This window comes from Canis aureus, chromosome 38, assembly GCF_053574225.1.
Source record: "Canis aureus isolate CA01 chromosome 38, VMU_Caureus_v.1.0, whole genome shotgun sequence".
NCBI classification, from domain to species: Eukaryota; Metazoa; Chordata; class Mammalia; order Carnivora; family Canidae; genus Canis; species Canis aureus.
In genome coordinates, this window is record NC_135648.1 from 7,006,768 (window position 1) to 7,032,981 (window position 26,214).

Below are 26,214 nucleotides of genomic sequence, written 5' to 3' on the forward strand. Positions count from 1 at the left end.
CCGGCCCGGCTCCTCTTCCGCACTCTTCTCTGCGAGCTGCTGCAGCGTCTCCTCCGGGGAGGAGGAGCGGCACGCGGCGCGGCCCCGCGAGCCGGAGAGGGACGCCTCGGTAGCGATGGCGGCCCTCGCGGGAGCGGGGCGGGGCGGGGCGTCGGGGGCGGGGCCGCGGCGGGGCGGGCGCTTCGGAGCCGCAAAGTTTGGCTGCGGCTGCGAATGGGCTTGGGCGGCTCCTCGGCGGGTGGCGGCGGTGGCCGGAGCGGTGCGTCCTGGCCCTGCTGATGTCGGGGCCGGGCCCGGGGAGGATGGCGCCCTAGAGCCCGGGCTCGCGGGGACGGGCGGGCGCCGGCCATGTCGGAGGTGACCCGCAGTCTGCTGCAGCGCTGGGGCGCCAGCTTCAGGAGGGGCGCCGACTTCGACTCCTGGGGCCAGCTGGTGGAGGCGATAGACGAGTATCAGATGTGAGTGAGCGGGCGGGAGCGGGCCGGCGGGGTCGCTGCCCGGGGCGGGGCCCCCGCGGGCGCGGCCGAGCTGCCCTGCGGACGGCGGGCGCTGCCCGGGCTTCGCCCTCCCCCGCCGCCTCCCCCGCCGCGGGGCCGGGTCCATTCAACAGGTGGCCCCTCCCTCCCGCCCTCGCAGGCCGCCCCTCGGGGGCCTGTGCCCCGGGTCCGCCCGGAGGGATGCTGGCGCGCTCCCCGCCCACGCTCCGCGGATGCGTGGCCCCCGCGCGGGCCGGTGCTCGCTGCTCCCGGGCGCGGGGGGTGTAGGGGGGCGCCCCGCCGGCCGGCGCTGGGGTTCCCGCCTCCCCCCCACCCCCTCACCCCCCCCGCCCCGGCGCCCCTTCCCCGCCCCCCTCGTCCGGCCGAGCCGCGTCGTCGCAGCCCACCTCGACTCCCTTTCGGTTTCTGGGACTGTTATTTGCTCGGCCGAGTGTGTGGCTCCCACCCACCCCCTCGCTCTCGCTCTCGCTCTCGCTCGGTTGCTTTGGGTGGAGCCGGCGCAGGATGTGAACGGCGGAGAGCGGACGGGATCCGCAGACCGCGCGCGGGCCCCTGCTCCCGCGTCGCATGTCCGGCCGCGGGGGACCCTCTGGGTACCAGTTTCTTTGATCTTTGACCCGAGGTCCGATTGCTTGCAGCCTTGCCGGCTACACCCCGCCACCCCGCCCCTCCCGAAAAAAAAAGAAGAAAAATCTCCATGCTTACTTTCTCGCACCTTTTGCTGCAAATAAGAACTGCCTGCTGAAATGCAATCGGGGGCAAGCTGCTGCTGCTGCCGTTAAATTGCTTCTTGGTTGAGGGGTGACGGAGGTCAGCATCCTCTTGAGTGATACCTCCCCCCCACCTCCCCCTGCTCCAGTGTCTTCTGGAAATAATATGCGATGGAGACCTGGAACCTTTAAATTGGTTTTCCTTTCTCTACCGTAGCTACTTGTTTCCATTTGACCATTAAGATCACTTAAGCGTGCAGGAGTTTTGTACTCCACGGTGCTACTGACTTGTCGTTTCAGAGATGACTTTCTGAAGTCATCCCGGGCCCCCCCCCCCCCAAAAGCCGAGCTCTGGGCCCCATGCTGCCAGGTGTAGTAACAAGTACTAGCGTTGGTCTTGCATCTTCATGTGATCTCACTCGCTTCTGCAACTACTTAGAAAATGAGTCTCATTTTGCAAAATGAGGAAACTGAAGCTCAGGTTAAACGGATTAACGGGGGCGGGAGGGGGGGGGGTCCTAAAACTACAGGACCTGAAATCCGGGATTTTTTTTTTTTTTTTACTCCAAATCCTGACTGCTCCCTTAATGCTTAAGACACTTTTTATTTTTTTAAGATTTTATTTATTTATTTATTAGAGAGAGAGGCAGAGGGAGAAGCAGGCTCCATGCAGGGAGCCCCACAGGGGACTCGATCCGGGGTCTCCAGGATCATGCCCTGGGCTGAAGGGGCTAAACCGCTGAGCCACCGGGGCCGCCCTTAAAACACTTGATTTAAGGTGCTTGGGTAAGTGAATTGGACAAATGAGGTTTCCTTCGTTACCAGGGAACTGCCTTAACCATCCCTTAGCCAGCTGGTGAGCACCTGTGTATGCTCATTCCGCATGTGAACTAGAATCGCATACCCCGAAATGTAAAGCTGCCTTCACTTGCGATGCGGTGGGACCTAGCAGCTGTTGGCAGTCCGCAGCAGACTTCACAATGGAAAGTGAAGAATACCGTGTCTAATTGAAATTACAAAGGAAAATTGAGTGTGCAAGATGTTTAGCTGGAATTTCTAGAAACATCTCAATGAGAGTAATAGTCACATGCAAATCTATTGTTGGACCACAGTACTGACCTTTGAACTTCACCATTCAGAGTGGTTCTCAGATTTTAAAAAACGCCAGTGTCAAATCTGAGGAGTAAGAATTGGCTTTAAATTTTGTAAACACGTAGGCTACATATAAAGCGAGGTTGGATTTAAAATTAACATATTCAAAAGTGAAGGCAAATCGTCTTTTTAATATCAGTTATCTGTTTGGGAAGAAAGGCTGCAGAAAAGAAGGCCATTTGGGGGCAACTACAGCATGTAGAAAAGAATGGACAGTAGTGACCGAACGTTGAGAGTGAAGGAGGAAGAAGTCTAAGATAATTGGCGTTTCTAATGGGGTAGGCCGCAGGACTTTATAGTCCTGCAACAGCAAATTTATGGGAGAAGGGATGTCGGGGAGGAAATAAGCATGTTTATACCATCACAGTGTAAGAATACTATAGCTTAAACAATGTCACCATTCAACAAGTGAGAGCAGGGAATATAAAGATGATGAATATTTGATTCCCACCCTCAAAGCCCTGAGAGTCTAATGGAGGATTTTAAAGTTTTGCTTTAAAGGTTTTGCTGTTATGGAAGTATGAAGAGAGTATGTGCTACCACACACTACATACTGTTTCCAGGAGCGTGCTTCTCCCTTAGGGCTTTTGTACTTTTTCTGGAACATTCTTCTCTATCTGTTTGGCTCACTTGGTCACCTCCTTCAGTCTTTGTACATACAATATCTTCTCAGTCCTCTGGCTACCCTACTTAAAAATGCGAAACCTGTTATCCACTCCCACTCCCTCAGTCTTGCACATTCTAGTCACCCCTCCCCAATCCTGCTTAATTTTCTTTCATAATATTTATCATTTAAAATACAGTATATGTTACATATTCATTTGGCTTATTGTGTCTCCCCACTTGAATGTAAACTCTGAGAGGGCAGAGTTGGAGGTGTTGTCTTGTTCTTTACTGTATACTTAGTGTCCTAGTGATGCTAGACTGTTGTTATGTAATTGTTTCTTTAGATATTATATATTCTTTTGAATGAGTATGGATTCAGAAGTATGCTGTGGGAGCATTGAGTCGAAATTAAAGTGCTGTTGGAAGATTTAAACGAATATGTCGAAACTAGAATTGCTAGCCAAAGTATATGTGGTCAGTTGAAAACAATTCCATGAAAAAAAATTTAATAAAAAAAAAGAAAATTCGGGCAGCCCCAGTGGCTCAGCGGTTTAGCGCCGCCTTCAGCCCAGGGCGTGATCCTGGAGACCTGGGATCGAGTCCCGCCTCCAGCTTCCTGCATGGAGCCTGCTTCTCCCTCTGCCTGTGTCTGCCTTTCTCTCTCTGTCTCTCTCATGAATAAATAAATAAAATCTTAAAAAAAAAAAAATTCCGTGAAGCAGGCCAGCTCTTTCAGCAACCTGGGGATACATGACCCCTAACTTATGGTAGAATGGTATGGACTCTTTTGCTCAGAATCAGATATTTTCACAGGATCAGTGGTGAGGTATTAATCTAGCACATGGATGCTCAATAAATATTTGTTAAATGAATGAGTGGGTTTGAAGACTGAATAATACTTGCCCTTAATCATCTTTCCTATGCCTTCATCAGTGCTACTCAGAGTGGGTCCACAGATGGGTGCTGGTCTGCAATAAGATAAAGGAATTGAGATCTAAGATTTACTAAGATTTAGAAACTTTATAGCAATTTGACATCTCCATGAGAGTTTTTATTGAATTTATACAAGTGTTAACTTGGAACAGATTGGGGAAAGGACTAGTTAGTTCTTCACTATGGATAGTTTGAGGAGCACTAATTTCTGTTATCTATTGTGTGGGGTTTCTTTTTGTTTTTAAGATTTTATTTATTCATGAAGGATAGAGGGAGAGACATAGGCAGACTGAGAACCAGGCTTCCCGCAGGGAGCCCCATCACGCTCTGAGCCAAAGGCAGCCACTCAACCACTTGAGCCACCCAGGTGCCCCTATTGTGGGGTTTCTTTCAATCACTTGTTTATGTCTCTAAAGTATATTTTAAACTCCCTCTTGAGAATAGTGCTGTTTGACCTATAGGCGTCCTTGGAAGAGGAGATTATTCTCTAGAGAAGAATATTTGAGAGGTTTCTCACCTTTCCTAATGTCATCTCTTTGAGCTACTCATCTACTATCCAAAGCGTGTGGATTTTCCCTCAGTGGACAAAATCATGTCTTGCTTTGTCTTAAAATGGTGCAATCATTTAGGGATTTAGAATTTTTTTTTTACCTAGGTCTTTAAAAAAGTTTTTTAAAACAGTAAAACTTACATACCATAGAATTCACCCATTTTACAGATACAATTCAATGAATTTTTAGTAAATTTACTAAGTCGTATAACCATCACTACAGTGAAATTTTATAACATTTCCATTACCCTGCAAAGATCCTTTGTGCCCATTTGCAATCACTCCATATTCCTGCTCCAGCCCCAGGCAGCCACTAATCTAAATTCTGTCTTTAAAGTTGTCTTTTCTGGATATTTCATGTAAATTGAATCATATAAAATGTGATCTTTTGTATGTGACTTCTTTGATTTAGGATGTATGTGTTTGAGGTTCATCCATGTTGAACATTATATGAATACTTTGTTCCTTTTGTCTGCTGAACAGCATTATGTTGTATGAATATACCACATTTATGTATCCATTCACTAGTTAAGCGGTTTGAGTTTCTACTTTTTTTACTATTATCAGAAATGCTGTTGTGAATATTCAATGTAAGTTTTTGTGTGCATATATATTTTCATTCTTTTTGAGTGGATATCAAAGAGTGGAATTTATAGTTAAATATTGGTAACTGCGTATTTTTTTCTAATGTGTACTTTTTGAAGGAAACTGCAGTATTATCCAGACTGGCTGTTCAAGTTTACATTTCTGTCTCAGTAGTGTATCAGAGTTACACATTCTCCACCTTCATGTATTTGTCATTGTCTTTTCTATTATAGCCATTCTAGTAGGTGTATTGTGTACGTCACTGTGGTTTTAATTTGCCTTTCTCTTATGACTAATGCTGAGCAGCTTTTCTTAGGATGCTTATTTTTCCCTCTGTAAATCTGGTTTGGGAAATGTCTTCAAGTCTTTTGCCTTTTTTTTTTTTTTTTTTATCAAGTTGTTTGTCTTTTACCTATTGAGTTTATAAGGTTCTTTAAATATTCTGGATACAGGTCCTTTTTTTAAAAAAAAAAAAGGGTTCTTTATATATTCTGGATACAGGTCCTTTTTTAAAAAAAAAAAAAAAAGATTTTATTTATTTATTCATGAGAGACACAGAGAGAGAAGCAGGCTCCATGCAGGGAGCCTGATGTGAGACTTGATCCCGGGACTCCAGGATCACGCCCTGCGCCGAAGGCAGGTGCTCAACCGCTGAGCCACCCAGGTGTCCCTGGATACGGGTCCTTTATCAGATAATATGATTTGCAAACATTTCCTTCCAGTCTGTTGCCTAATTTTTAAAAGCAGGATTCTGTTTGAATTTAACATCCTTGTCTGCTGACTTTCAGCAGTTGAGCAGGAGTTTAGAACTACCCCCTTTTCTTCTGACAGTGACCCTGCTTAGGTTAAGAGTCACTATTAGCATATAATGTGTAGAAGTATTCAAATAAAGATAACGTGCCACATTCTAACTTCCCTGAGTTTGAGGATGTGTAGTTGACGTCGTTAAACGTAGACTGTAATTTCTGAAAGAGAACTTCATATATGTGGTAGGCCAACAAGAGTTAGAAACCAAGTACAGAGCAAGGACAAGAATAATGGTTATGCCTGTTTCTATTTGTACTTTCTCCTGTATCGAATCCACAAAGAGTGGGTCTCTAAATTACATCATAGGAAAATATGGGGTTTCTACCTTTGAGGTAAAATAAACAAAGGGATGGAAACAGTTTAAGTAGTATGGTGGAGTGATTCCTGGCAAATGTCAATGATTTCATGTAGGCGTTTACTTATTTTATGATGAGGATGCAAACCTTTCATAGATCGGATAGAGGCCATCAAATATAATGAACTTTACACCTGATCTTTAAAGACGTGATTGCATAGAATAGAACTCTTATCTAAGACTTTTTATTTTTTGAAACTCAGTGTCTTTTGCAGTGGGCTTGGTAGGAATTCTGACACTTACTACCCTTTGCATTCTTGCTTCCACTCTCCACCCAGAACAGTATAGTATGCTTGAGAATTACAGTTTTAAATTTTTTTGCCAGTTATGAGATGTTTCACCAAAGAATTGAGATAAAAATCATGTAACATAAATTTCTCATTGTAAAGCTGTACAATCTGGTGGTTCTAGTATATTCACAGTATTATTATCAGTCATTGTCAATTCCTTCCTTACCTCAGTCCCCCACCCACAAATTTGCTGTTTCTATTGATTTATCCATTTTGGACATTTTGTGTAAATGGAATCCTGTGATTTACTTATTTTTTATTTTTTTGCACCTGGCTTGTTTCATTTAGCATAATGTTTTTGAGGTTCATCCGTGTTGTAGCATGTATCAATCTTTATTCCTCTTTACGGCCAAATTCTATTTCATTGGGATGCACCACATTTTGTTTATCCATTCTGCAGTTGATGGACATTATGGATGTTTCCATTTGGGGCTAGTATGCATGAGACTGCAGCTGTGAACATTCGTGTACAGGTTTTTGTGTGAGCATGTTTTCAGTTCTTGGACTATACCTAGAATTTTGAAATTGCTGGGTTATATGTATGGTAACTCTATGTTTAACTTTTGAGGAACTGCCAAACTTTTTTCCACAGCGACTGCATCATTTTACATTCCTACCACACTGTATGAAGGTTCCAAATTTTCCATATCCTTGCCAAGACCATTATTTTTTCTCTTTCTCTTTTTAGAAATTATATCCATCCTAGTGGGTGTGAAGTCATATCTCATTTTGGTTTTGATTTATATTTCCCTAATGACTAACACTGATATTCATGTGTTTATTGACCATTTTTATAACTGCTTTGGAAAAATATTCAAGGGGCACCTGTGTGACTCCAAGTGACGGACTCATGGTTTTAGCTCAGGTCATGATCCCAAGGTTGTGAGGTGGAGCCTTGAGTCAGGCACCGTGCTCAATAGGGAGTCTGCTCCCCTCCCTCTTGTCTCTCCCCCCCCCCCCATTCGTGCTTGCTCACTCTCACCTGCTTTTTCTAAAACAAATCTTTTAAAAAAAGTTCAATTTTTTCCCCATTTTTAAATTGAGTTATTTGTCCTTTTATTGTTTAGTTGTAAGAGTCAATTTTTTAGTGTTTGTTGTCTCAGAAGGAACTTGATCCTTACTGTTGAGTTTGGGCTAGTAACACAGATCCATCCTTGAAAACTCACCCAAGGCCCAGCTGCTATTTTTAAGAATGATAATTGGGCAAACAATGATATTCATGTCTGGTTGGTGGAGAATTTTCTTTATTTTTCATGAAAAATATTTTGAAAAGCATAATTTAATAGACTTACCATTTTATAATGGCTGTTATTTTGGACTAATCTTATCAGCAAATTATGATTGGCTGATACTATTATTACTGGTGCTTATTAGAAGTGTTTAAGCAAAGTCTGGACAACTGCTTATTGGCTTGTTAAAAGAAGAAATTCATGCATACTAAAGAAAGTTGGATTAGTTGCCATTTGAGATTCTTTCCAGCTCTGAGATTCTGTTTTTACTGCCTAGAGCTGAAATTTGTCCCAGTGAAATGGTATAAAAAGTAATATATCTCATTTTCATTGTTGTTGTTTAAAGAGTTTGATTCTAAAGATAATGTAGATTTATACTTTAAAAATACAGCAAAGTATTGTACTTCTTTTTTTTTTTTTTTTTAAGATTTTATTTATTTGAGAGAGAGAGCAAGAATGAGTGGGCGAGTGGGAGGAGGGGCAGAGGGAGAAGCTGACTCTGCTTGGAGTAGAGAGCCCAACACAGACTGGATCCCAGGTCTCTGGGATCATTACCTGAGCCGCACGAAGGCAGATGCTTAACCAACTGAGCCACCCAGGCACCCATCATTATCTATTTTTTAAAAGATTTAAATTATTTCACCTTGTTGCACTTGAGATAGTTTGCCTTCCTTCAATTCTAAAGGATATATTTTTTTCTTCTTGCAGATTAGCAAGACATCTACAAAAAGAGGCCCAAGCTCAACACAATAATTCTGAATTCACAGAAGAACAAAAGGTATAAAATCTCTACATATATCAGATTTCAAATGAAAAAGATTCTTTCCAATCCATTAACCAAAAACAACAGAAACTGTTATACTTAAGTACAAAGAATGACACTGATTATACTTTGGGGAACATAAAGTGATCACTGAGAGATAACATGATTTACCACTTAGTGACTTTCTCACTTGATGAATTTCTCAACTCAGCCATTTAGACCTTAACTTTAGTGGAGACGGTCTACACATTTGGAAGAGGAGTAGATTCCAGACTGAAGTTTGTGAGTAATTATGTCCAACTTCAATACTTATTTAACTCTGAATTTTCTTAACTCCTTCCTCCTCTCAAAGTAAAAAACAAAAAACAAAACAAAACCCAAAAGCCATCACTGAAAAAAATTAATAGTAAAATAATGATTAAAAAAAATAGTTCAAGTGAAGAATTTGGCATCAGAATCCATCAGCAAAATAAGTGCGTATGGTTGCAAAATGTCTCAATGGGACTCTTTCTCCTTGAATTAAAATTTTAATGTGTCAAGTCAGTCTGGACCTTTAGAGATTATAAAAAGTGGAATACTTTAAGAAGCTTTACTTTCAAATAGTGAGAAGAAAGAAGTCCCATTTTTCCCTGGCTCAGTATCTAGTGTTAAGTCAAATTTTAATTTTGTAGATAATGAAAAAAATATTACTGTGTCAGTTTTTCCCTCACCTCTTAAGACATAGTGAAAAAGTGACTTTATTAATCCTTTTTCTGTACAAGGGGTGGGAGTGGTTTTATACACGTGTTTTAAGTAAGCCTGAACAAATTTATTTTAGTCCTTTTGTGTGTATTCATTTGACTCTTATATACTTATATTTAGTATCTACATCATCTAATATACTTTTTTTTGTAATTTTTTTTTTTTTTTGTATTTTTTTCCTTCCTTGTGAAGTAGATTAAAGAAATTTAGGATCCTAGTCCAGGAAAATAATTACCACAGAGGAAATGATTGGTTTGCTTGAGGAAAGGAACAGAGACTATATGCTTTATCACCTCTTTTAATATTTGTGAACTCTAGGAATTGATTAGGAAGTGATCAACTGGCATCACAAAATTGAGGGGTAAAACACCTTAATTTTGAAACAGAATCTCAAATATCTGAGTATGTAAATTAATAGCTGACAAAGTGTCTTTTGAATATGGAAACAGATGAAAGCTTAGGGAATTTTTAAAAAGTTTAATGCCCCCTCCCATACTTTAATCACCTGTTTGACTCGCTTTACTCACATGCTTTGTCACCAGCATCTATTCAATGATTAGACTAACGAGAAAAAATAAACTTTTTCTTAATTTTCTTTAACTTTCTAAGGCTGAAGCTAGTGTTCGATAATGCTCTTTATTCCTTAATTTTTATAGCTGTTCCATAGTAGCCATCGACACTGCCTTCTTTTCAGTTTACATAGACCCACAGGTCTTATACTCCATAAGGGCTGGGAGACAGCATGACCTACAGGAAAAGCCTAAAATCTGGAGTCAGAAGACTTGATCTTGAATCTGGGCTCTGTCCCCAGCCCTAATTTCCTTATGCATGAAATGAGGGATTAGATAACCCTAAATGATCTTAAAAGATACCCCTACATCTTCTAATGACATCTGCCTTTGCAAGAACCTTTTCCTTTCCTGGAGACCTGATTTCTGAGGATTTGTTATTTATAATTTAACTGCCTAGGGGGCACTTATGGCTGCCCCTTGTGACTACAGAGAGTTTGTGGCTGCCTAGTCCTTGGTCTTGAAGAAGGACCCCCAAATCATTCTGTACTACACTGGGAACATAAGGCAAGTTGCATGCATTTACAAATTTAATTTTCATTAAAAATACACATGAAACATTTACAGTGTGCCAAAAAACTCATACTGACATATACACCTTATTTTTTAATGTCACATAAGGAAAAAGTTAGAGGCTCCAAGTAAACGATTAGGAAACAGATTTCCCAGCTGTGATCTCGGGGAACACTGGCTCTGAAAAATTAAGAGACGTTCTTTGAACAGAGAGAGTATGTGGACTTGTCAGGGCTTTTAATATACTAATGTGTAAGTTGAATTTTTTAAAGACTTTGGGTAATGGAGTGTTTCTTGAATTTGTTTGCTTTTGGAAGCCTCACCTCTTTCCTTTATAGAACACTTCATTGGGTCTAGTGTTCCCAAGAACATGTTATGGAGGATTTTGAAATCAACTGTTAGATCTGCAAAATTAATTGAATGCCAGCCCTGGTATATAAGCCAAAGGAGAAGAAACTCAATTGTGTTTTCCTCAAAAGAGGAAAATGTAGAATATACCTTATATTATTCTAAGCAAAGTTCTTTATATTTTCTATTTTGAATTCTATTTTTTATGCTTTTACTAGTCTCTGGTTTTGTAGCAGTGATAAATCTTAGAATTATGCTAACCATAGTTTATGGGACTTTGAAAAATTTTTTAAAAACCATTATTTCTTTGTGGAGCTTTTTATTATCTCACAATAAGCTTTGAAAAATAGATGATGAATAAATGCTTTGTTGGATCTCAGGTTACTGATATTTATCCATATATAATTATTTTAAGATCAAAGAAATCCTAAGCTTTGGGTAAATAATATATTATGCATCTTCATAGTATTTTAAATCTAAAGAGCAGAACTACCGATTTCTCTAAACTTTATTAATTGGTGATTTTTAAAATTCTTCATATGGATTTGCTATTTACAATATTCTCAAAGATTTCTGGTGGAAAATGAGAAAGTTTATGATTCTTATTTGATCCTCCCTCATGATTAGTTGACTTAGCTTTCATTTCAGTCCTCAATAGTTTTGTCATTATAACAACTGAGTTTAGTAGCCAAAGAATAGCTGCCAAAAGCTTTCATTCCATTACATTCTCTACTTTGGTGTCGTAGATTTTCTCATGTAAGTTTCTGGACAGACTAGAACATCCTGTCTCATGATGCTTAGAAAGTTTTTCCCTGTTTTGAATCAAATTTGGTAGTAATGAGAGTTCCAGCACTATGTGCTTGTTTTATATTTTATAGATTTTTCCTTTTCTCTGCCTCCCTCTTCCCCATTTTCTCCCACCCTGGCCTCCCCCCAGCCAGAGAGTATATGACTGGCTGTTTAAATAAAAAAATTAAGTCTGGGTTGAGACTGTACTACTTTATGTGTACTTTTTAAACTTCTTTTTCCTCATGTAAATTGCATATGTTTTAGGAAAATTAACTTGGCTCTATTTTTATTCCATCTTTCGCTGCTCTTTTTATTAATTTCTCTTCCAATGACAAAATAGCCAATATTCTGAAAATGACATTTTCCATTTCTATACCATATGAGGCATGAGCAGTTAATTTGAATGAGGCGCAAATAATTTAAATCTTTTAAAATTAAACTTCTTCACCTGCAGTACTTAATCTTAATTTACATTAGTTAATAGTACTTATACTCAGACACAAGTGACCTTCTGCTGCTTCATAATTTTTCCTAACCATTTTTTTCTGAGAAAGGTGACATAATTTCAGTAGTAAGCACTTGATTTTGACAGCAATAAATGCTACATGTTTTAAAAGTCATTGCTGCAGCTGAAAATGATAATATTTCGCTCCCTTTTTAATACTGATGTTGGGTGTGGTTCCTTAAAGTAGTTATGAATAATGCCTATTGGTATTTTGCCATAGTGCAGTAGATTCTGTATAAAAAGCTGTTGCTTCTACTTAACTTGCAGAAATGCTTAAATTTAAAATAAGTTATTAGTGGAATTGTACTTGTTAAACTTTTACCTTGAATGTTAACAGCTCCAAATCAAATGGCTTTTATAGTAAATGAAAGAAAAGGAGTTAACTAATATTTCTAAAGACTTACTCATTGATACATCTCATGTAATATGAAATCTTTTTTAAAAAGCATTTTTAAAAGAATGTAAAAGTGTAACCAAATGGTATTAAAATAATTATATTGCTTTATTGTACGTATTACTATTTTATGTATAGAAGACATTGATACCTAGGGCAAGTTGTTTAACCTCTTTTCAGTTTTCACATTGATAAAGTGATTGTAATTCAGGGTTACAGTGAGATTTACATGAATTAAAGCTTGTTCTTAGGAGAGCCTAAGTTCTCAAAAACTGTTTAGCCATTACTATGTTTTTTATATATGTTTATTTATATGTATAAATAATATGTATGACTAATATGTATAAATAAATATTTGTACAAAATATAAATATATAATATAAATTTTACTTGTATATATTTAAATCACTTAGTTTTGCCAGAGTTGAGTGGTATGTTTGAACAACAAACATTTTATGTAGAAAAAAACTATTGCTGGTTTCTATGCAATAGCTATTTGAGAGAGTAAATATATGAGTTATCTTGAGTCCTTTTACAGTTAATATACTTAAATGTAATCTTTAAATATAAAATTTCAGAGTAAAATTGGGTATTTTCTATACTGTGATGTTGAGATTAAAAGGAATTTTTAAAGATTGTGAAGGTAATTAAAGAGTATTACTTGTTCCTCGGTGAAGGGTCCCGTCTTGCTCAGGAGTGGCTTTACCAGCTGTTGATTGTTGATCAGATAATTGCCTAGTTCCTGCCAGCCTGAGTGCCAAGGGCTGGGACAGTACTTGCTACACCTCTTTGTTCCTCATTTATCTTATAAAGAAAGTGACCGAAGAGAAAATCCAATTTACTAAACTTTTGCGAATGATCAGTACATGTCATTTTTTCCCCTAAGAATATTTTGTGGTGAAGGCATTGCAAAAAATATATAAAAACATAAGAAATGCCTTTTTGGGAAGAACTTAAAAATGTTGATGGGCATAATTCAGCTGCCTGCTCTTACAGATATTTCTTCTGTGGGTCTCCTCTTCATTTCCACCCTAGTTGTTCATTTCTTTTTTTTCTGCTTCACGTTTACCTGGACAGCTAGAGTAACCTGGCCGCTTTTGCCTTTAGTCTTTTCCCCTTTCTGCCCCCGCTTATGGAGACTGTTGTCCTAAGTTTTCTTAAAGGGCAGATCTGATTGTCATTCTTCTGTTCAAAAACCTCTGTGGAGGGGCGCCTGCATGGCTCAGGTGGATAAAGGTCTGTCTAAGCGTCTGCCTTGGCCTCAGGTCATGATCTCAGGGTCTGGGATTGAGCCCTGCCTTGGCTCCCCACTCAGCGGGAAGTCTACTTCTCCTTCGGCAGCCTCCCCCCACTTGTGTTCTCTCTCTTTCTGTCAAATAAACAGCTTTAAAAAGAAAAAAAAAAAAGCCTCTGTGTAATTTGTTGCCAAAGTAATAACAGATTGTTCAGCCAGTCATAGAAGATCCCATTTAGAAAGACCACTGTTGCCCCCAGCGTGTGCACGCACGCGCGCGCACACACACACTCTCTCTCTCCCCACTTTTCAAACCTATGTTCCCTCTGCTTTCAGTTTGAGACTTTAGACAATGAACCTTGACAGTTTCCTAAACTCTTCAGTTTTACAAATCCTCCCAGTCACTGGGGCTTGATTTCTAACATTCTTGTACTGTTTCTTCACAACTTACATAATGGCTCACTTTGCTGAAACTTCTAAGAATCAAGTGTCTCCTAAGAATCAAGTGTCTCTTCTTTATATTATAGTGATTTTGTAGTGTCTCCTCTCACATAATAGAACTTGAGCTTGTTGAAAGCAAGGACTACACCATCATTTATATCCATCATAACTCCTCTAAAACAGATCTGACTCTAAGATTGGCCACAATTCATCACAGCTATTGATTTTGCTGAGTATTACCTCTGTCTTTGATTAGACAGGTCAAGATTGGACTTCCATCAAAATTAAATGATACCATTATGCTAACTTTCAGATATTTTTATTTTAAATCTTTTAGCGAATTTCAGAATTAATGGAGAAGAAGAGAAGGCAAAGCTTAGGAAATAAATCTAAAGCTGTCACCGAAGCAAACTTGATTATAAAAAATGGTCATGGTACAGTTAGGTCGGGAGAGAATATAGACTCACCTTCTCTCCCTTATCCCAGCCCTTTGCCACCTGTTTCTCTTCTCTAAAATTTGCAAGATGCTACAAAGAAGTAAAATACAAATTTTTAAAAAATTACAGATCCTTTATTAATAAATGAACTCCATGGTTTTGAATATATTCGGTACTTAAAGCTTTTTCTTTTTCCTACAGAAAACCATAGGCAAAATTGCAACATGCTTGGAATTACGAAGTGCAGCTTTGCAGGTAAACAAAGCTTGGTTTTCTTCCTGCTTTCTAATATAAGAAAAAATTATTATGAACTATTCTAATAAACCTTGGGTAATGCTGAAAGCAGTATTGTTTCAGAAGATATTTCTAGCAATAAGAATTCCTGGGTTAAACTCCTATTAAAAGATTTAGTTCATATTTAATAAACTGTAGAGAGAAAAGATATAACTTCAGTTTTTTGTTATTGTTAGATTGGATGTTCTAAAATATAAAAACAAAAGCCAGTTTAGGACTTTTCATTTTCTACTTTGAAAGCAAGAAGTGGATTTATTTATTTTGGCTACTTTTTGAATATTTAGTTTTTGCCACAAAAGGCACAGGGTGTAGTGAAATCCTTGTAATAAAAAGATATAATATGCATATTTTAAATTCAGTCCACACAGTCTCAAGAAGAATTTAAACTGGAGGACCTGAAGAAGCTAGAACCAAGTAAGTTTTATTTTATATTTTTAGTGGCACTCCTTTAGAAAAATAATTAATCTATTGTACATATTAAGATTTTCTAGCATAGATATTTATTCATTTCTGTTACTCTCTAGTCCTATGTGATTTCTTTGTGCTTTTATAATTCCTGTGATATTTCTAGTAATTATTGTTTACCATTATAGAATATGAAAAATTATTTGATTCCAGGTTGTGCCTCATTCATGTGTTTTAGCCTTTGTTTTGTTTTAATAACTTTAATAAGACTATAATTACTTTGGTAAGGATTTACAGTAGAGTTCACTGGAGAGTATAAAGTTACGGTCATTAAGGCTCTATTATACTACACGTCCTTTAAAACTACAGTCTAGCTGTTTGCAATACTCTACAAAAGATTTCCTTGTCCCTATTTTCCTGTCCCTTCTTGAAAGCTTTTTTGAAGTAAACAATTGCTTCAAATGTGTTGGTAGTTAGAATGTGCCAGATAAATTTTTCTTATTGGTTCACATGAATGTTCTCTTAGAAGTGTTTGCAGTGCAGGCAAAGGCAAAAGTATGGAGTATCACCACAGTCCACTTTAGAACAGAAGGAAACCCTGTCCTGGTTTAGCACATACCTGCTTCCCCAACTCCTCAATTCCTGGCCGTAGGCAACCATTAATCTACTTTCTGTCTTGTGAATTTGCCTGTTCTGGGCATTTGTATAAATGGAATCATACCATATACGGTCTTTTGTGACTGATTACGTATAAGATTATTTTAAGAAAAGCACATTGATGTCTTTTAAAAACGATTACACCACAGTGAGGATGTCTGTATTGTGTAATGGTTTTAAAGAATTTTTTTTTTTTAACAATAAGAATAATTAGGATTTTGGCTTTCTATTTAGTCAGTTTTTTGTTAGTTTTTGTTTTTCAGTTTGTTTCCAAATATAATTTTAAAATGTTACAGATTTCTCCTATTGCCTTATAGGATCTTCCATTGGCATTAATGGTTACCATTTTTTAGAGTAGCAGCAATGGACAAAACACTCCAATAAGTCCAGCCAGCTACAGTTTGCTGACACTTGCCTGTGACCTTATAGCTTGGAAATGGCAGAACTGGGTTTTGACCAGGGTTCTGAGTGACCCCAAAGCCTATGTTCTTTCCACCATATTCTGTTCTGATATTTATAATGGTGCAATATTGACATCAACCCTAAATATGGGTTTCCAGTTCAAGCTCCTGAGAGATTATTAACCCCTTTATTAGTGGCAGATTGGGTTAAAATATGCATTAGTCTTCTATTTCTTTTTTGTTTGTTTGTTTTCTTAAGATTGGGGTGAGAGTGGAAAGGAAAGATAGTATTGGGATTTATTTTGTTATGTTTTGAATTTATATAGTGCTTTTCATTTGGACTTTTGCCTTCTTGGTACTTAATTATATTTTTAGGTGATTTTAATTTGCTATTACCTCTTAAAAGAATGTGAATGTGTATATTATTATCTCAGGATATGCTCTGTAATTTTGCATTTATCAAAGCTAGGCACTTGTTAGGAGTTATTTTCTCAGCATTAAACATTTTCTACAAATTGGTATTTGAGTATATTTCAAATTAAATCAAGTTAGTTTCTGCCTCTGCTAAGACTATAAGGAAAGGAAAATTAATATGTGGGACTTGGTTTATTGTGTTAATGTATTTTTCCTTCAAGGTTTAAAAAAAATGTCTTAATCCTGTCAGATTGGTCCTACAACTAAGATTTTGAAAGTATTATTTATTTCATTTTCTTATGCTAATCCTTGATAGTATATTATCAAGATACACTTCTTACTGAAACTTATCTTTCCCCTCCCCCCGCCCTGCACCACTCTGTAAAATTCCTTCGATTGATCAATCCTTCAAGGCCCCAATGAAATCCCACCTTTTCTCTGAAAGCTTTTTCTGCTCCCCCATCCCTAATTAAACTCTACCTCCTGTCCTATTTATATCCATGATTGTAGTCTGCCCTGTATGATGCTCACTTAAAGTCATCTTGCTCCTAAAGGAGATTGTCAATAATCTTTGCATTTTCTCCACAGAGGCTAATTCATTGCTCTGCATATCGTATGAACTTGGCAAATTTTTAAGTTGAAAAGGGTTGAATGTCTTCAGAGAATCATCTCCTATAATTTAAAAAATAACCTTTCAGATGGGAAGAAACTTGTTCATTTTGTCCACCAGAAAAATGAAACAAATCAGCCACAAAAGCAGAACATACTTTGTTGACTTTGTGTCTGTCATTTTTAGAGTGACGTTCAGGAGGGTGGCAGGCCGTGCTCTGTGAGAGTGGGCTGGGAGTGCTGAATTTTTCCTGCAAAGATGTACCATCAGATGTCAGCCACAGGGTGGGCCTGTGTGTGTACATTGTACTGATTGAGCTTAGTGGTCCCCAAACCATGATGGACTCTGTGCTCATGACAATACCTTGCCAGAAATTATAAACTGCCCCTCCTTTTCAAATCTTCCTAAAATAATTAGCACTACTATCAGTGGAAGAAAAATCCTATGTAAAATTTAAGTAGAACCCTATTGTCAAAGGACATTAGAATCTCTGTTACTCCATAGTTGGTGAGAATAGAAACCTATCCTGCAGTTACAGAAAATAAGAAAGCACCTGTTATTTTCTTCCAAAAGGATACAAATTAAATATCTGATATGTTCAATTCTTGTAAATAGAAACTAATGACAGGCTGCTATGCCAAAACACACCTTTCCTTTGAAAGCATTGGTACCTGAGAAAATAAATACTGTTTCATTCTCACATTACAGTAAAAACATATGGTATTCTTAATAACTGATAGAGTATTTGACTTTTTTAATTGATTTTTCATACTTGTAAAGATTTTTCCCCCTTTTACTATCAAAATATCATTTCAGTGCTTTCGTTTCTGATATGAATGCTACGTGGGCTGCTTCTTGTCTCCCACTCCCCTGTTCTTAGGATCTAGCACAATACTGTATAAATGATTAATTGGTATTTGAGTTGAATTAATAGTTTATTCACAAGTTTAAAAAAAGATGTTTTTATGATTTTAAAAATAATCCTTCTAGGCGTGATAATTTCTTTTTTTTTTTTTTTTAAGATATTTATTCATGATAGAGAGAGAGAGAGAGAGAGAGGCAGAGACACAGGCAAAGGGAGAAGCAGGCTCCATGCCCGGAGCCTGACGCGGGATTCGATCCTGGGACTCCAGGATCACGCCCTGGGCCAAAGGCAGGCGCCAAACTGCTGAGCCCACCCAGGGATCCCTATTTTTTATAATTTCTTTTTTTTTTTCTAAGATTTCCTTCTTAGACTTGAAATACTAGGGTTCTAGTTAGTCAAATAGGGAAAACTCTCGAGAGAATAAATTACCATATATTAATATGAGCTTATACTTCTATGGAACTTTAAATTTCCCATGCAATTTCATATAAATTTAATTCTTTCCACAGGAAGGAAGTGGTATTCGCATTTTAGAATTGGGGAAACTGAGATTCAGAGTAGGTGATGAATGACGTGACAATAGACGTAATTATAAGGCTAAGATCTGATTTCATATCTTGTGCCACTCCCCCTTTGCTTATCAAACTTCAGTTATATAGTCTGTTTTATTCCTTGAACAAGCCAAACTAGTACTTGCCTCAGAGCCTTTCTTCTTTTTTTTTTTTTTTCTCAGAGCCTTTCTTGTTGCTATAAAGATTTTATTTTCAAGTAATCTGTCCACTCAGTGTGCCTCAAGCTCACAACCCAAAGATCAAGAGTCCCGTGCTCCACCGACTGAGCCAGCCAGGCACCCCTCTACCCTGTTTTTTAATACTTGGAAAGCCATTGTTCCAGTGCTACTTATGGATGATTCCTCTCATTCCAGGTTATGGCTCACTTGTCTTCTACCAAGTTAGTTTTGAAAGGCCTACCCTGTCCACCTTAGCTGAAGTTGTCCCTCTACTCCACTTAAACCCACTCATCCTGATCCTGTCCTTTGTCACACTAACCACAGTCTAACGCTTCCTGGTTAATCTCTTGGGTTTATTTACTGTCCACTTTTCCTGACTCGAATCTAAGATCCATACATGAGAGCAAGAACCCTCTGTCTTGATGACTGGAACATTGTGAGCACTCAGTGCACATTTGTTGAGAAAAAGAGAAAGGAAAGATGAGGGTAAGAGCTGGAGGGAGAGAGAGACTAAGAATGAATAAGAAGCGAGACGCAAGTCTCAGACCTTACTCCCTGAAGGACTCAGTAAGAGTGCATGTATGAGAAGTCTGAAAAACACACCTGACTCCTGTAGGAATAAGTCATAAAATTTCAACCTGTGCTCTGGGATTTCCTACTTGGGGATGACAACATATACACCTATTTTCTCTGTAAATGACAGCACTCCAAAATTAGGCTGAGGAAGTTGAGTACAAAATCATAGGAACTTTTTGGATTGCTCAGTTAATGCCATTACTTTACCTTCATGTAACTGCAGGTAGTTACTGAAAACCCATAATGCCAGATAAGAGGCACTGAATTATATATGTTTAGTAACCCTGTGAAGTATCCATATTTATAGTAGCTCTCTAAATGTAGGCACAGTTACAGGACATCTCTCTAAGTTTATATGCCAAAATGATTATAATCATGGACCATACCGTGATACAGACGGTGGTGGGTGCCATGTTATCTGAAGACTTCTCAAGGGTAAATCCCTCTTTGTGAATTTGTCTATGTATGTATATAATAAACTATCATAAATGGCATATAGAAATTATAACCAATTTTAACCAATTTTGTCAGTTTTATGGAGTTGGAGGGAAATCTAATCAGGACATAGTCCAAAATAAGTTCATGTACCTCTAATTGGTTATCTTTGATACCAGTCTTTTAATTGAAGTACTCCAGGGAGGAGATCTTTTCTTTCTTTGCTGCCCTGTGTCTCACCTAGGACTTGTACATCTGTTTTGGAGTTTATTTTCCATAAGGGCTCTGAGACTCTGGAACTTAATCTCCTTGGAGATCTGACGAAGTCATGGTACCTAGAGTATACTTACGGGTATTTTCTTTTGCTAAGACCTTCAATGGACCAATGTATTGTGGCTCTGACTGATGATAAGATTGGGAATTTTTTTAAAGTATTAATATGCATAGTAAAATTGATGAAAAATCAGTATTTCTAATAAAATTTTTAATTTTGATTCATGGAAGAATTTATGTATCTTTCTCTCCATTTTTATTCTAGTCCTAAAGAATATTCTTACATATAATAAAGAGTTCCCATTTGATGTTCAACCTGTCCCTTTAAGGTAAAATAAATATGCACCAATATTTGTCTTCCTATTTATTATTTTGTACCTGGTTTTCAGATATTTCTGCATTTTTTATATCAGTATTAGTATTTTTAATATATCAACATTTTTATGTCTACATTTTTTGTATTCATGTCTTTTGACTCTGATGCCTCTCATAGGGTAGTTTTGTAGCTCACTGTTTTTTTCTGCCATTTTGCATGTAGAAGAATTTTAGCACCCGGTGAAGAAGAGCATTTGGAATTTGAAGAAGATGAAGAAGAGGGTGGTGCTGGAGCAGGGTCTCCTGATTCCTTTCCTGCTAGAGTTCCTGGTGAGTATCACTTATTAAAAATAGGTATAACTTGGTGTGCCTCGATGGCTCAATTGGTTAAGCATCTGCTTTTGGCTGAGGTCATGATCTCAGGGTTCTGGGATAGAGTCCCACATTGGGAATCTGCTTCTCCCACTCCCTTTGCCTGCCACTCCCTCTGCTTGTACGCGCTCTCACTCTCTCTCTCTGTCAAATAAATAAATGAAATATTTTAATAAAATAAAAATAGGCAAAACTTAATCTAAGTTTAGGGTGTTTAGAATTTATTTTGGTACTTCTACTGGGAAGTAAAACCTCCCTAAAGCTCCTGCTAATCTTAAGCAAATTTTCATAGCCATGTTATTGGCTGGAGCTATTTTATAAGAAGAGTCTGAAAGTATCTTACTGTTTTGGGATGCACAGGGCCACCCTGAAGTTCAGTGATTTGCTAGGAGGACTCATGGATTCAGCATATAGTTGTATTCACAGCTGTGATTTCTTGCCGTGAGTAAAGACAAAGAACAAAGTCAGCAAAGGGAAAAGGTGTGCAAGTGAATGAAGTCTGGAAGAAACAAGACACAAGCTTTTTTTTTTTTAAGATTGTATTTAAATCCATGGTAGTTAACATAGAATGAATTATTAGTTTCAGATGTAGAATTGAGTGATTCATCAGTTGCATGTGACACCCAGTGCTCATAACATTAGATGCCCTCCTTAATGGCCACCACCCAGTAACCCCATGAGGTGCAAGCTTCTGAGCGTCCTCTCCTAGTAGAATCACGTAGGTTGTACTACATGTAAAGTGCTGTATCTGAGGGAAGCTCTTAAGAGACTTAGTGCCCAGAGTTGTTTGTAGGGGCTGATCACATAGGCACCCTGTGCTTATTAGCACTGGCCGGAATTCCAGACTTCCAGAAGGAAAGCAGATATTCAGTGTAAACCATATTGTTTGCACAGTTTACAGATAGAGACCATTCTTATTGGGGTGGGGGATGGTGGGAATGTGCCTGAAATCCAAGTTCCCAAACTCCAGCCCAGGGGTGGCCTTGCCAGCAGGCCTTCTGAGAGTAACAGTCTCAGGCCTGCCACAACAGCTCTTTTCTGTACATTTTTTTTTTTTCTGTACATTATTGTAAGCACTTCTTTGGTTAATCAAATGTAGTCATTAAAACTAGATCCAAGGGGAGTGGGTACTAAGCAAATGGTTTTTTTTCCCCATCTTGTTTTAGGAAAGGAAATAATGTTTGGCAAGCCTTTTTTATTAGCAGAAGGTCTCGATGAGGATCTTCCATTTCTGTATATGACCTGGGCAGGCACCCTGGATGAGTTTCTTGCCTCTCCAAATCACTGGCTCCCTCTGTCCTATTCTTATACAGTGCATAGTTTGCATGTCTGGCAAACTAATTCACTTAGGAATGATAGCAATATTCTATAAGATTATCATGCATTTTGAAATAGACCCTGGAAGCGTTACAGTAGCACTAAATATAATCTGTGTGTCATTCAGGTAACTTGCTAATAAAAATAGAATAATATTCCAGGGTTCTTAATACTTCTTGGGGAGGAGGCATCATGGAGCAGAAACAGCATAGATACTTGGGCTGGAGTCTCGGCTCTGACAGTTACTAGTTGAAGGACTTTGCTCTTGTTTCCTAAGCCAGTCTGAAGCTCAATTTCTTTCTTTATAAAATGGGAGAATAACAGTGCCTAACTCGTAAGGTTACTGTGAAGACAAAACGTGGCACTGTGGCTAAAGCTGCATCCCATGATGAATGTGGCATGACACCTGTTGTTCTGACTGTTCCCCCTCTTCAGCGGAAGGTAGCAGGACCTGTGCTGGCGCGGGGGGCGGTGGTTACTGGGCAAGTTATAGGCACTAGAGGGAGGGAATAGCTAGTGTGAATGTTTCCTTGGTACAAGGGCATTATTTCCAATCTGCTTCACTATGAAGAGTGGTGTATTTTTCTTATTTTTGTCTTATACATAGGAAATTTCAAGTTTGCTGAGCTGCCGAGAGAAATTACTTAGCTGTTTTATTGACTGAATAATTCCCTTTTCAAAACACATATTGTAATTGATGTAGCTTCCAGTGCTATAAATTTCAGTCTGATTTGGTGGTTTGCTCACTTGCTGTATTTCTAGAGCAAATAAGATCCTTAAAGTAGATGATGTAAAACCATGACACAGATTAAGCTCTTTGTGGGTTTCAGGTTGCTGAGTTGAAAAGAAACTTGTACCATAAATTAAATCCATTTGCCACATAGTATTAAGTCCGAATTACATAGATTTTTGTATTCTATAAAGCAGTGTGATATTTTGTTTCAGAGATCCAGAAAGATTACTGAACCCTTCTCTTCGCTGAATTTCTTTTTCCTAAAAGTAAGAAAGAACACATGTAGTTTAACTGTATTTAATAGTTACATGAATGTTATTAAAAAGTAATTTGTAGGGGTGCCTGGGTGGCTCAGTCGGTTAAGTATCTGCCTTCAGCTCAGGTCATGATCTCAGGTCCTGGGATCGAGCCCCACATCGGGTTACCTGCTCAGCAGGGAGTCTGCTGTTCCCTCTCCCTCTGCTCCCTCATTCATGCTCTCCCTCACTCTCCCTCAAATAAATAAATAACATCTTTTTTAAAAAGTAGTTTGTAAAGTTATACTTAATGAAATCATTATTGAAGTAGGAAGATGACATTTAACAGTTAATTGTAAAGCAGGAAAAAAAAAAGCTTTTCCTTATTACCCTGAGGGAATTCAACAGGATTTCCATGATGCCTAGGCAGTGTCTGCATTTTGGTGGCAAAAGTTTCTGAGAATTGTGACTTTTTATTTGTCACCACCTTTGTTCTTCTATAATTTATTGAGTTGTAAGTTTATTGTGACTTTTTAAATTTAAAGGCAGATTTACTGAAGTATCATTTACATGTATAAAATTAACACTTTTTAATATGTGGTTGTGTAAGTTTTGACAAATACATAGTTATGTAAACACTACCACTGTAAGGCTGATGAAGACTGTGTTGTATGTGATAGGATATGACTCAGTAGTTTTTTCCCATTCAAAATTAAAAATGACTTTTAGCCAACCTTTCTTGAGAAAAAGAAAGATTAAAAAAAAAAATCTTAGCTTTCTTGATGCTACTTTCTCTTTTTAAAAATTTAAAAAAACTCCTAAGGCAAACATAATAAATTTCTGTTAAATAACTGTCTTTAGCCAAAATGAGATTTAATTTGTCTAATGGTAGGCTTGAGGTATACATCAGTGGCTCAGTCAGTTAAATGTCTGACTTGGGCTCAGATCATGATCTTGGGGTCCTGGGATCGAGCCCTGCTCAGCAGGGAGTCTGCTTCCCCTCTCCCTCTCATTCTTTTCTCTCTCTCTCTCTCTGTCTCTTTCAAAAAATTAGAATTTTAAAAATAAAAAATAAAGATAGGCCTGGTAGATTTCATTTTAAATAAAGGATATAAATTTTACAACTTGTTATTTACGTCCAGAAAATTTACTGACAGTGTTGAATAGTACAGCTACTAAAATCATAAGCCAAAACAATATGAATTTTAAAATAGCCCAAGACACAATTTTTTAAGATTTTAAAAAACAGGGGCACCTGGGTGGCTCAGTGGTTGAGCATCTGCCTTTGGCTCAGGGCATCATCCCTGGGGTCCTGGGATCGAGTCCTGAATCGGGCTCTCCCAGGGAGAGCCTGCTTCTCCCTCTGCCTATATCTCTGCCTCTCTGAATGGCTCTCATGAATAAATAAAATATTAAAAGAAAAAAAAAAGATTTTAAAAAACATTTTCTTTTTTTTTTTTTTTAAAGATTTATTTAATTTATTTATTTATGATAGTCACAGAGAGAGAGAGAGAGAGAGAGGCAGAGACATATGCAGAGGGAGAAGCAGGCCCCATGCACCAGGAGCCTGACGTGGGATTCGATCCCGGGTCTCCAGGATCGCGCCCTGGGCCAAAGGCAGGCGCTAAACCGCTGCGCCACCCAGGGATCCCTAAAAAACATTTTCTAATTGAGTGACATGTTCAAGCTCAAATATAGGCTCAGCTGTTTCAAAATTATTATACAAGTGTGATGATTTATCTCTATATAGGCTTAAATATGTGTATATATCTTTATTTTTGAAACTAAAAATAATGAAATTTATCTCTTTAATGTGGAAACAGTTTTAATATTTACTCGGGAAAAACAATCTTTCATAAAAGGAGAATCTACCATTGACTTTGACAGTTAGATAAGCAGTCCCTTTTGGGGGTTGGGGAGAGCAAGTGCTTGCATGGTGGGGGTGGGGCAGTGGGGAGGGAGAGAGAGAATCTCAAGCAGACTCCCTGCTGAGTGAGGAGCCCAAGGCGAGGCTTGATCCCACAACCCTGAGATCATGACCTGAGCCAAAATCATACTTGTGAAAATTGGAGCTTTTCTTTTCAGATCAAGAACAAGGCAAAAGTAAGAGTGCGTACTGTTACCTGTCTTTATTAACGTTGTCTGGAAGTCCTAGCAAGTACACTAGGACAAGAAAAATAAAAGATAAAAATCAGAAGAAAATTCTTTTATCTGTAGATGTAATGAGTATATAGTACCTGTAAAAGAAACAGAGGAGTAGTCATTAGGATTAATAAGAGAGTTTAGCATGAGCATGCATGTCTCTTTGAAAGAACCAATTCTTAAGTATAGATTTTTTTAATCTATAAACAAGCAGTAATTGCTTAGAAAATAAATATTATAACATTTATTATAGTATCATAGAATATCAAATACCTAGTAATAATAACAAAAGAAGTTTAAGACCTTTGTGAAGAAAATAATAAAACTATCAAGAAATTAAGAAGTCTTTAATACATGAAAAGGTGTATTTCAGTTAATGGATTGGAAGAAGCAATTTGTAAAAGATGTGACTGTTTCTAAAGTTGATCTGAACTTCACTGCTATTCCAGTAGACTTTTTTAGAAGAACTTGACAGCTGTTTTTATACTTTACATGGAAATGCAATGGGCCAAAAGTAGTTCACTTTCAGAAAGTAATCTCAAGAGGAGAGAATTTGTTTTACCAAATGTCAAGATTTGACAAAATTACAGTGATTAGGACACCATGGTACTGATACAAGGATAGGAAACAGTCCCGTGAGACAGAACGGAAAGCCCAGAATAGCCCACACTTGATTTATGATCAGAGTGCACTGCAGATCAATAGGAGAAGTGATGGTTTTTTTTTTTTTTTTTTTTTTAAGATTTTATTTATTTGAGAGAGAGAGGGAGGAAAAGAGGGTGATCAGGAGCCAGGGGGAAGGGCAGAGGGAGAAGCAAACTTCCCACCCAATGGCGCTTTGGCTTGGGATTCTCTCTCCTTCCCCTCTACCCCTCCCACTTGTGTGCGAACTCTTTCTCTAAAATGATAAATCTTTTTAAAGAAATAAGTAAGTAGTGCTGGGACAATTGTGTATCCCATGTTGGATAGAATGAAATTGGCTCCTACTATA

At 38.3% G+C, this 26,214-nt stretch overlaps 1 protein-coding gene across 1 annotated transcript in view; it reads left to right on the forward strand.

Annotated features, from left to right (window-relative positions):
- Positions 1-193: 193 nt before the first annotated feature.
- AIDA (axin interactor, dorsalization associated) overlaps positions 194-26,214 on the forward strand; it is a 32,954-nt gene continuing 6,933 nt past the window's right edge. Inside the window, exons 1-6 of the mRNA XM_077886839.1 lie at positions 194-458; positions 8,423-8,492; positions 14,650-14,703; positions 15,102-15,156; positions 20,374-20,437; positions 20,647-20,753. Of these exons, the coding sequence (XP_077742965.1) occupies positions 349-458; positions 8,423-8,492; positions 14,650-14,703; positions 15,102-15,156; positions 20,374-20,437; positions 20,647-20,753 (460 nt within the window). The 5' untranslated portion in view covers positions 194-348. The remainder of the gene's footprint in view (positions 459-8,422; positions 8,493-14,649; positions 14,704-15,101; positions 15,157-20,373; positions 20,438-20,646; positions 20,754-26,214) is intronic.